Source organism: Astatotilapia calliptera, chromosome 13 (assembly GCF_964374335.1).
Source record: "Astatotilapia calliptera chromosome 13, fAstCal68.1, whole genome shotgun sequence".
NCBI classification, from domain to species: Eukaryota; Metazoa; Chordata; class Actinopteri; order Cichliformes; family Cichlidae; genus Astatotilapia; species Astatotilapia calliptera.
Window position 1 is genome coordinate 12,468,549 of NC_137434.1, and position 10,606 is coordinate 12,479,154.

Sequence of the window (10,606 nt, forward strand, 5' to 3'; positions counted from 1 at the left end):
CAAATAAAATCAAGGTGACACACACAGGGTTTGTGTGGTTTCTTTTTATTAGTGTGGTCCGATGTTTATGTTCACAAGTCATGTAGGTACACTGCATGTTACACAAAGGACATTCTTAGTAGGTTTATCATCGCTTCCACAAGCACCGTAGCCGGTATGTTACACACAGCACAGCTCAATTGTGGACACGCCTCACTGAATCCCATTTCATCTCTGGCGTTCTGGATACCAAAACAAAAAGGTGTTCCACTTCAAGGCGTCTTGGTTGGTGTCACACCACAGCAGGCAAGTAGCTTGCTGCGATTCCGTCTCACGGAAAACATCACCTAAACGAGGCACCACACTAAAGCGGTCATCCACCAACTCCCGTAGGTCTTTGTCGATCGCCGCGCTTACGAGTTTCCAGCGGTTGTCTTCAAACCGGCAGTCGGTGTGTCGATCTGCCTCTCCTGGTATCCAGCTGAGCGTGAAGTATTCTTTGTAAGCTTTCCACAACTGCTCAGTGAAGCGCTCTATATCCATCGTGTCGTCTTCCATCAAAAGGGTCAACGTCCACCCTAAGTCAGCGGTGCGATCCACTTGCACGTACCACGGCCAGCACAGGTAATCCCTGTTCGTGTAATATCTCGACCAAAACTGACACAGCTGAAACCCGTCCGTGCTCAGCGCACCCAGGTCTTCCACCTCCAAAAGCTTTATATACGGCAGTAACGTGTGCAGTTTAGGCTTCTCGTCCGCGGTCATCTTGGTCGTCATTGAGCTCGAGAGCACGTGCCTTTTCATAATTTTGTCTAGCCTGGGGCTGTAGAGTCTAGAGAGTTTGTCGATCTTAGAGTCGGGGAACGCCACCCTGGGATGGCGTACGGTGAGTCGATGAGTACCTGGCATTGTAACGACGGTATGCATGTAGTGCGATGTGTGTGGTGACAGTGTCTGTGTATATATATACCTCGCAGGAAACATAAACAACACATTTGAAATCCGGCGGTGACACGGGAGACGTACGCACCATCGGAAGGCTACCGACACACACCTGGGCTGTCAGATACTATAAAAGCTCAACTTGTTTAGAAAGGAGACTCACAGATCCATTCGATCCACCAGAACACAATGCCCTCAGCTTACCACATTACACTCTCCCACCCGGAGGCCGTATGGCCTGGAAAGGTGGACACCGTATCTCGATTCACAAACAAAGGGTCAGACGACATAATGGCATTACACGTTTTACACACCGAGATCAGAGAGAAATTCACGGGTGAGGAGCTACGCTTTTGCCAAGGAGGTCATTACATTGACTACGTTTTGGACGTGGCCGATTTGAACACCGAGAGCCTGCTCGGGTTCCACATGGCGGAGTTCTGGATGAACAATCGCATCAGCTGCACTCCGGATTGGGGCCGGTGGTATATGCAGGTGGACCGAGGTCCCAATAGCTGTTGGCGGCTCCACGTGATGCTGGCAGATGCCGACAAGACCGAGGTCGACGCGGAGCGTTTCGTGGAGACCTTGTGGCGAGCCTACAAGGACTACTTTGGTCGCAGCTGGTTACCCCGAGGCGTCACAAAGACCGCGGCGTACGATGTGACACGACTGTACGAGGACCGGGAGTTCGAGGATAGCAGGGTGCAACTGATCCGTAAACACCCGGAGGAGTTTGACAATGTCATAGAGGGTCATTTGGGCAAACTACCCGCTCTGGGCGATGTGTATCGTGCCCAGTTACAGCACGAAGAATGCATGCTCTGGTGTGACACCAACGATCCTCGTTACACAGCGCCCGCATCTCGCCTGTGGCGTACGATGCTGGTGATCTAGTCTGACTGTATTTGACAGCTTGCTTTTTCTGAATGTATGCTACAAAATTGTGTATGCCGTCGACGGCAACAGCAAACCCCAATAAACTTTAATGTCAACTCTGATTTCTGCCCAAGTTTTTTGTCTATGTGTCTGATCTGATTCTAGCAGTTATTACATTGAATGATATTAGCAAGCAGGAGATAGGAGACGATGCGATGTTGCACACATTCTCTTTATTTATCCGGTTACCCAATTACACACACAAAAAAGACACTGAAACACTGTTAAGTGAATACTAGTATGGCCAAGCAAGTAAATTGAAATCATCATCATTATCATCATCATCATCATCGTCATCAACATCACATTTTACAAGTGAGCCGTTGCTCTGTCATATACCGCTGTAGGTGACCGTATTCATGGCCGCAACTTCGTCGTCCGTCAAATGTACCCAGTGTACAGCACAATTGAACTGTGTGTATTCGTAACCAGCTTCCTTTGTGGGCTGTGGAACGAGTGTTATACGATCAGGTACTTTACAGCGCACCACAAGACCTTGCGCTTTGTGGTCCATGTCTTCCAACCACGTGTGTATAACGGTTATCAGTGTTGGTAGTTGCTCGCTGTGACACAAGGGAAACACAGACTCATCGGTGGGATCGTCGTCCCCTGTGTCATCGGACTGAATGTCATAGTCCTCTTCTTCTTCTTCTTCTTCTTCACCGTACTGTATGCCACTGTCGTCTTCTTCGTCGTACCGTATGTCACTGTCGTCTTCTTCGTCGTACTGCATGCCACAACGGTCTGCATCGCCGCATTCAAGATCGCAGTCGCGCTCGGCTATCAGTTCACAACGGTCTTCCTCAAAAAACCCAGAGTCTTCACAGGCCTGAGCGTCACCCACGAGCGGCTTTAGCACTGGATCTTCGATTGCAGCATTCTCCCCGTACTCTAGCGACTCGTCCTCCCGGTCAACCCATGTGTCACTGCTGATGAACACCGGGCCTTTAGGTTGCTTGTACACGCCCCAGTATCCGGTTACACTCCGTGAGATATCGCCGTGTCTCGCCGAGATGTTCATGTGCTCCGGGACCATCATACCAGTTAACCTACAGGCAATTGCCGCTAGGTTAAAGTAACATCCGTCACTGTGCATATCGGGTTTAGGGAAAGCGGCGTCGTAACCAACGCGGTCGACCAACTCTATATTCCCTGTTAGGAGCACATGTAGTAAATCCAACACACCTCTCAGGGGCATGCATAGCACTTTTGCAAAATACCCCAGGGGCGCCTCGGCGTGCACTTTGCAAGGCCAATTCTCCGAGACGGACTCCGTGAGGGAGGTGAATTTCAGACACGGCACACCAATTGTCGGTGTGATGTACTGAACGGTGAAAGAATGTCCGATCTTCCACTCCCTCGGTCCTATATCGACATATACCCACGGGTGCCGGTCGACGGTCTCCGGGGGATCTTGCTGTGTTTTCTGTCGTTTCGGAGCTGCGATAACCGATGAGGGCACCTCGTCGTCGATGGTGCGTTTTAATGTCGCCATGTCGAACCTCTAGTGCGGTCTGGTGGTAATCTCTGTTGTATGTGCAGATAGATATCCGTGTGTGTGTGTGTGTGTGTGTGTGTGTGTGTGTTTTCAGAAAGAACGCTTTGACTTAGACCGCTCGTATGACAAGGTAACACAAAGAAACAGTGTAGAGTTGAATGTGTTTTATTTCATTTTTTAGATACAGAAAAAAACTAGTGTAAACATTGAAGCGGTGATGAGTATTCCTAATACACAGCTCTTATTGTTGCCGACACCGGCATCGCATTTCATTTCAATATCTCCTATGTTCAAGGACGCGGACAATGTCTCTTGCTGTGAGGACACTCGATCATTGCGTTTCGGCATATACCGTACTGTGGTTCCACGGACACAACTGTATCCTCGTACGAGGTGTGCCACATATCCTTTGGGTTGGAGAGAAGGGGCCAGTACTGGTCCATGCTGGCGAGGGTATACCGATAACCCAGCGCTTCAATGGGCGTGGGTATTAGCGTCATGTTGCTCGGCACGTTGCATGTGACTAATAGGCCCAGTTTCTGGTAGTCTGTTTCCAACCACTTGTGAACAACAGCCACCAGCCCAGGTAGTTGTTCCGTGTGGCATAACGGAAACACATACTCCAGCTCAACATACTCTGTGGCCATCACGGTTGTCTTCTCTCCGTCGTCAGTTTCGATGCCCCAGCCACTGGTAGAAATAAAGATTGGACCTTCGGGTTGTCTGACTATGGTACAATCTATACCTGGAGTCCCAGTGAACCGTAAGTGCTCCTTGGACACTTCTGGGATCTTAGGCGATGTGTTATTGTTACCGGTGGCATCCTGAAGCTTGGGGGCAGCAGTATCACCGTCCTCGAATACCAGCAACGTGTGGTAACACCCTGCATCTGCACACAAAGCAGCAGGCATACCCTTTACCACTTCTCCGGGGTCCTCTTTGCTAGGAAACACATCCGAGTAAAGGTCCTGGTATTTATCTTCATTGTGCGTGAGAACCATGTGCACTAAATCCAGAAAGACCCTGAGCGGAATGACTATTCGGTCGGCGAACACTTGGTTGTTCTGGGTATTATCCGTAAGCTTAACTTTCTGTCCTGGCTTCACTGTTGGATGTGTACTCACCAGCACCACACAAGGAAGATCGTGTGTGACATCATAATTGATAGTAAAGGCGTTTCCCGTGTCCCAATCCCGTCGACCTAACGTTGCTGTTCGCAAGGTTTTCTTGGGCGGCAACGGGCCCCCGGTCATGTCGTCCACGGGCTGTGCATTTGCGCGCTTACGGTTTGCCATATTCAAAGACATGGTCGCTTCAGTAGCCTGCTCGATCTATAGGTCCTTTTGGTCCACCTAAGCACTCTGAATGAACATATCACAGCTCAATTGCGTTTTTGTGACTATATGATGTGCTAGCAGGGATTGTATTTAGTGCTGCTTGAATTGCTGTGTCCGAGCAATTAATATAGTGTATGTGTGTATTTAGAAACCACGCTACGAAATAAAAGACAGTGAAACCACAGGTCGGCAAGCGCCGACCCACAGGTCGGGAAGCGCCGACCCACAGGTCGGCAGGCGCCGACTCACAGGTCGGGAAGCGCCGACCCACAGGTCGGCAGGCGCCGACTCACAGGTCGGGAAGCGCCGACCCACAGGTCGGCAGGCGCCGACCCACAGGTCGGCAAGCTCCGACCCACAGGTCGGCAGGCGCCGACCCCACGTCCCCCGTGGGGATGATTCGTCTTTCTCAGTGGTTGTTTATATTGAGACTTAAGTGTGTTAGCCGTGTGTGTGTCTGTGTGTTTTCAGAAAGAACGCTTTGACATATATATATATAATAAACTTAGACCGCGCGTATGACAAGGTAACACAAAGAAACAGTGTAGAGTTGAATGTGTTTTATTTTATTTTTACATACAGAAAAACAGCGTAAACATTGAAGCGGTGATGAGTATTCCTAATACACAGCTCTTATTGTTGCCGACACCGGCATCGCATTTCAATATCTCCTATGTTCAAGGACGCGGACGCTTCTTGTTGGGACAATGTCTCTTGCTGTGAGGACACTCGATCATTGCGTTTCGGCATATACCGTACTGTGGTTCCACGGACACAACTGTATCCTCGTACGAGGTGTGCCACATATCCTTTGGGTTGGAGAGAAGGGGCCAGTACTGGTCCATGCTGGCGAGGGTATACTGATAACCCAGCGCTTCAATGGGCGTGGGTATTAGCGTCATGTGGCTCGGCACGTTGCATGTGACTAATAGGCCCAGTTTCTGGTAGTCTGTTTCCAACCACTTGTGAACAACAGCCACCAGCCCAGGTAGTTGTTCCGTGTGGCATAACGGAAACACATACTCGGTCTCCTCGCAGTCCCCGGGCATCATGGTTGTTTTCTCTCCATCCTCGGTTCGAATGTGCCAGCGACTGGTGGTGAGAAAGAGTGGACCTTTAGGTTGTCTGACTATAGTGCAACATACGCCTGGAACACCGGTGTATCTTAAGTGTTCCTTTGACACTTCGGGGATCTTGGGCCAGTTGTTGTCATTCCCCTCTTCATCCTGAGGCATGCGTATGCGATCGGCGATGTTGCCGTCGGGGTCTTCTTCCTCCTCATCGTCGTGCTCATCCTCCTCCTCATCCTCCTCGTCGTCCTCAGCAGGACCATTTATTACCACCGTGTGGTAACAACCTGCATCTTTATATATAGCAGCAGGCATGTTCTTTACAACTTCGTCGGGGTTTTCCGTACTAGGAAAGGCATCGGTGTACAAGTACAGATATTTGTCTTCATTATGCGTGAGATGCATATGCAGTAAATCCAGAAAGACCCTGAGCGGGATGACCACTTTATCGGCAAACAGCTGCTCACCAGCGCTGTCAACCGTGAGTAGAACCTTATGGTCAGACTTCACGGTTGGCCATGTACTCATGAAAGTCACACAGGGGAGACCTCTCGTGACATCGTAAGTGATAGTAAAGGCATTTCCAGTGTCCCAATCCCGTCTGCCCAACGTCGCTCTTCGCCACTTTTTCTTGGGTGGCAACAGACTCCCGGTCATGTCGTCCACGGGCTGCGCGTTTGCGCGCTTACGGTTTGCGATATTCAAAGACATGGTCGCTTCAGTTGCCTGCTCTATCTATAGGTCCTTTTGGTCGGTCCACCTAAGCACTCTGAATGAACGTATCACAGCTCAATTGCGTTTTGCGACTATATGATGTGCTAGCAGGGATTGTATTTAGTGCTGTTTGAATTGCTGTGTCCGAGCCATTAATATAATGTATGTGTGAATTTAGAAACCACGCTGCGAAATAAAAGACAGTGAAACCACAGGTCGGCAAGCGCCGACTCACAGGTCGGCAGGCGCCGACTCACAGGTCGGCAAGCGCCGACCCACAGGTCGGCAGGCTCCGACCCACAGGTCGGCAGGCTCCGACCCACAGGTCGGGAAGCGCCGACTCACAGGTCGGTGGTGTCGAACCCACAGGTCGGCAAGCGCCGACTCACAGGTCGGCAGGCGCCGACTCACAGGTCGGTGGTGTCGAACCCACAGGTCGGCAAGCGCCGACTCACAGGTCGGCAGGCGCCGACCCCACGTCCCCCCGTGGGGACGATTCGTCTTTCTCAGTGGTTGTTATATTGAGACTTAAGTGTGTTAGCCACTACATAGAAAGAGAGGAGCACAGCGTGAACCTGGAAAGTTCTGGAGTAACTGGAGCGATTATGCAACTTGGATTCCTATAACAACCAGATGTGGAAGATGATCCAACTGATCCACTTGTGTTTTACCTCTACTGTATAACGCTATATATAACGCAGCAGTATACATGTGTTGTGTCTACAATAAAAGTGTAAATCTCTATTGTGTTATTCGTGTCATTTATTCTACGCTCAAAAACACACACCGATAGCTTGGACAGCACGGTATTATTTAGCATGGGGGTGGTACACGTACACTGTTGTTGGATTGATGTGAATGAAATGCACGCAGACAGTTTGTATGTACACATGGTTGGTTTATTGCTGAATAAAACATTACCTGATACACGTACACTGTTGTTGGATTGATGTGAATGAAATGCACGCAGACAGTTTGTATGTACACATGGTTGGTCTATTGCTGAATAAATCATCACCTGATACACGTACACCAAGGCTTCTTTGCTGTGAGTACCTTCCACGGCGATCCACGTACAACTCTGTGTGGGCAATAACCGATAACCGGATCATCCAAGCAAGCAATGCTACATGTACATTCTGAGAACTTTTTTAACACAGCGGGCACAGACTTTACAGGTAGTATCACAAGAAACACAGCACACATGACCGCAATCCGACAGCCAACACTTGTCCTTTCCACACGATGTGCAAGTCCTGGAGGTTACGCCTGCGGTTGTAATAGTTTTTTTGCCAACGTGTTGCTTGCAAAGAGGACATGTGATCAGCATGGCCTCTTTGTTTCCCAAAGAGGTTATGCACGCTTGGCAACAAAGGTGGCCACACTCTAGGTAGACGTCGCTTTCCTCTCGGCAGACCGTGCATTCGTAAGGGTATGTGAACACGTGATCCTCATCAGGTGGGGGAGTTGTTGTACCTACCGAGCACACGAAACAACTGTAAGCGACTATGACACAGACACACACACACACACAGACCCACACACACACACACACACACACACACACACACACACACACACACACACACACAGTGTCTTACCCACAATGCACAGCTGATTGTGCTGCCACTGACAAATGGGCGACTCTCCCGAAATGGCGACATCAGCTGCGTGCACGTTATGGCCGTCATCGTAAGATGCGGCGAGTCGACAATCAGCGAGAAACCGACCGTCGTTCCTCAGCACATCGGCGATCGTGGACAGCGGGTCGCTGTAATATAACACGGTGGGTAAGGTTGGGTTGGAGTCCTCTTGGGTTAGACCATCGTCCAGGAGCGACGCGCCTCTCGGTACATTCTGCGGTGTCGCATGTATAGAGTACGGCTTGTTTTTCATGGTGCGGTGCTTTGTGCGAACTTTCAGGTGTTTCATGCGATGATTGAACGTGTCCTTAGCCCCCGCTGTGAACCGGCCAGTTATCATACCTGGAGTGGCCTCCGTGTAGATGAGGTCCATGCCATGGTCAGTCAAGGCTATACAGGGAGAGTTGGATGACAGGGACATGGTGTCGTTCCACACCGTATCACAATGTATGTCGTATCTCTTCAGCAGGTCTCGGATGCACATAGGTTCATCGCATCGGATTTGCAGCAACTTAGTATCGCCCGAGTGGCTTTTGACGAGAAGAGTCACGCTATGGGGCTCCTGCACAGGGGGATACATTGCAATTATTATTATTATTATTATTATTATTATTATTATTATTATTATTATTATTATTATTATTATTATTATTATTATTATTATTATCATCATTGTTGTTATTATGTAGACACACATAGCTTACAGTGGGTCAACAGCACCACGACACAAAATAAAACCACCTTACATGTTTACAATGCAGCTGGAAGATAGTGTGAGAATCACAGGCGGTTGTTTTGGCATCCTTCTTCCAACCCTTAGCAGCGACAAGGGCATTGCAGTCATTCACGTGTCTGTAGAACGACGAGCCGGAGCACGGAGTCGTCAGTGTAGTGTAGGTATGTGACACTGTTTTGCTTGCGTCTACATAGGAGTCGAGGATTGTATCAAACCAACCCTCCGTCATAACGACACAACTAGGGTCTACCCACAGATTTTTTGCTCGGCGTAGCAGTTGTTTCTTGATGGCATTAGCCGACAGGGTGTCGATTTGCATGCACACTATCGTCAAATGTTGAGTTGGCAGTTGATAGGCTTCTGCTTCCCATCTTGTCAGGCTCCACTTTCTAACACCTGAATCCTCGGGCGACCACACATTAATGTGAGCTTTAGGTTCCCAGCACCATCGAATGGCCAACGTTATGTACTCCATGGTTGTCAGCCAGCTATAAGTGGGGAAACAGCCTGTGGTAGTGTTTGGGTTTGTTGCACTACAAAAGAGTCTAGCTGAAAACACACTGTGTTACCTCTAAGCTACGAAACTTAAATGTATCTGGGGTTGAGCAGACTCCAAGCGATCTGGTTATATTAGCAGGGATCCAGCCGACCTGGCTACACTATCCAGCCGACCTGGCTACACTATCCAGCCGACCTGGCTACACTATCCAGCCGACCTGGCTACACTGTGGTGTTTGGGTTTGTTGCACTACAAAAGAGTCTAGCTGAAAACACACTGTGTTACCTCTAAGCTACGAAACTTAAATGTATCTGGGGTTGAGCAGACTCCAAGCGATCTGGTTATATTAGCACGGGTCCAGCCGACCTGGCTGCACTATCCAGCCGACCTGGCTGCACTATCCAGCCGACCTGGCTGCACTATCCAGCCGACCTGGCTGCACTATCCAGCCGACCTGGCTGCATTTTCCAGCCGACCTGGCTACACTATCCAGCCGACCTGGCTACACTATCCAGCCGACCTGGCTGCACTATCCAGCCGACCTGGCTGCACTATCCAGCCGACCTGGCTGCATTTTCCAGCCGACCTGGCTACACTATCCAGCCGACCTGGCTACACTATCCAGCCGACCTGGCTACACTATCCAGCCGACCTGGCTGCACTATCCAGCCGACCTGGCTGCATTTTCCAGCCGACCTGGCTGCATTTTCCAGCCGACCTGGCTACACTATCCAGCCGACCTGGCTACACTATCCAGCCGACCTGGCTACACTATCCAGCCGACCTGGCTACACTATCCAGCCGACCTGGCTGCACTATCCAGCCGACCTGGCTGCATTTTCCAGCCGACCTGGCTGCATTTTCCAGCCGACCTGGCTACACTATCCAGCCGACCTGGCTGCATTTTCCAGCCGACCTGGCTGCATTTTCCAGCCGACCTGGCTACACTATCCAGCCGACCTGGCTACACTATCCAGCCGACCTGGCTACACTATCCAGCCGACCTGGCTGCATTTTCCAGCCGACCTGGCTACACTATCCAGCCGACCTGGGGTATAATCTCATTGTGAAGAACGTGTGATGATCGCATTGGACATTCTCGGTGGATCACTGAGAAAATATGGCCATGTTAAGCTGGTTGTCCTTGTGTGTGTTGTGCACTCCAATAATGTCTTTGTCTCTTGACTCAAAAGGTTTGTAGTCACTCCTAAAACACTATTGTTGACGTGCATGTTTGTGAACTCGCTTG

General features: G+C 50.0%; 1 protein-coding gene across 1 annotated transcript; it reads right to left on the reverse strand.

Annotated features, from left to right (window-relative positions):
* Positions 1-7,310: 7,310 nt before the first annotated feature.
* Positions 7,311-9,551, reverse strand: LOC145419775 (uncharacterized). The gene is made up of 3 exons (XM_080288213.1): positions 8,869-9,551; positions 8,081-8,684; positions 7,311-7,955 (listed from the first exon to the last, which is right to left on the reverse strand). The coding sequence occupies exons 1-3, from the start codon at positions 9,331-9,333 to the stop codon at positions 7,606-7,608; spliced, it is 1,419 nt and encodes a 472-aa protein (XP_080144339.1). The 5' UTR covers positions 9,334-9,551; the 3' UTR covers positions 7,311-7,605.
* Between the last annotated feature and the right edge of the window lie 1,055 nt (positions 9,552-10,606).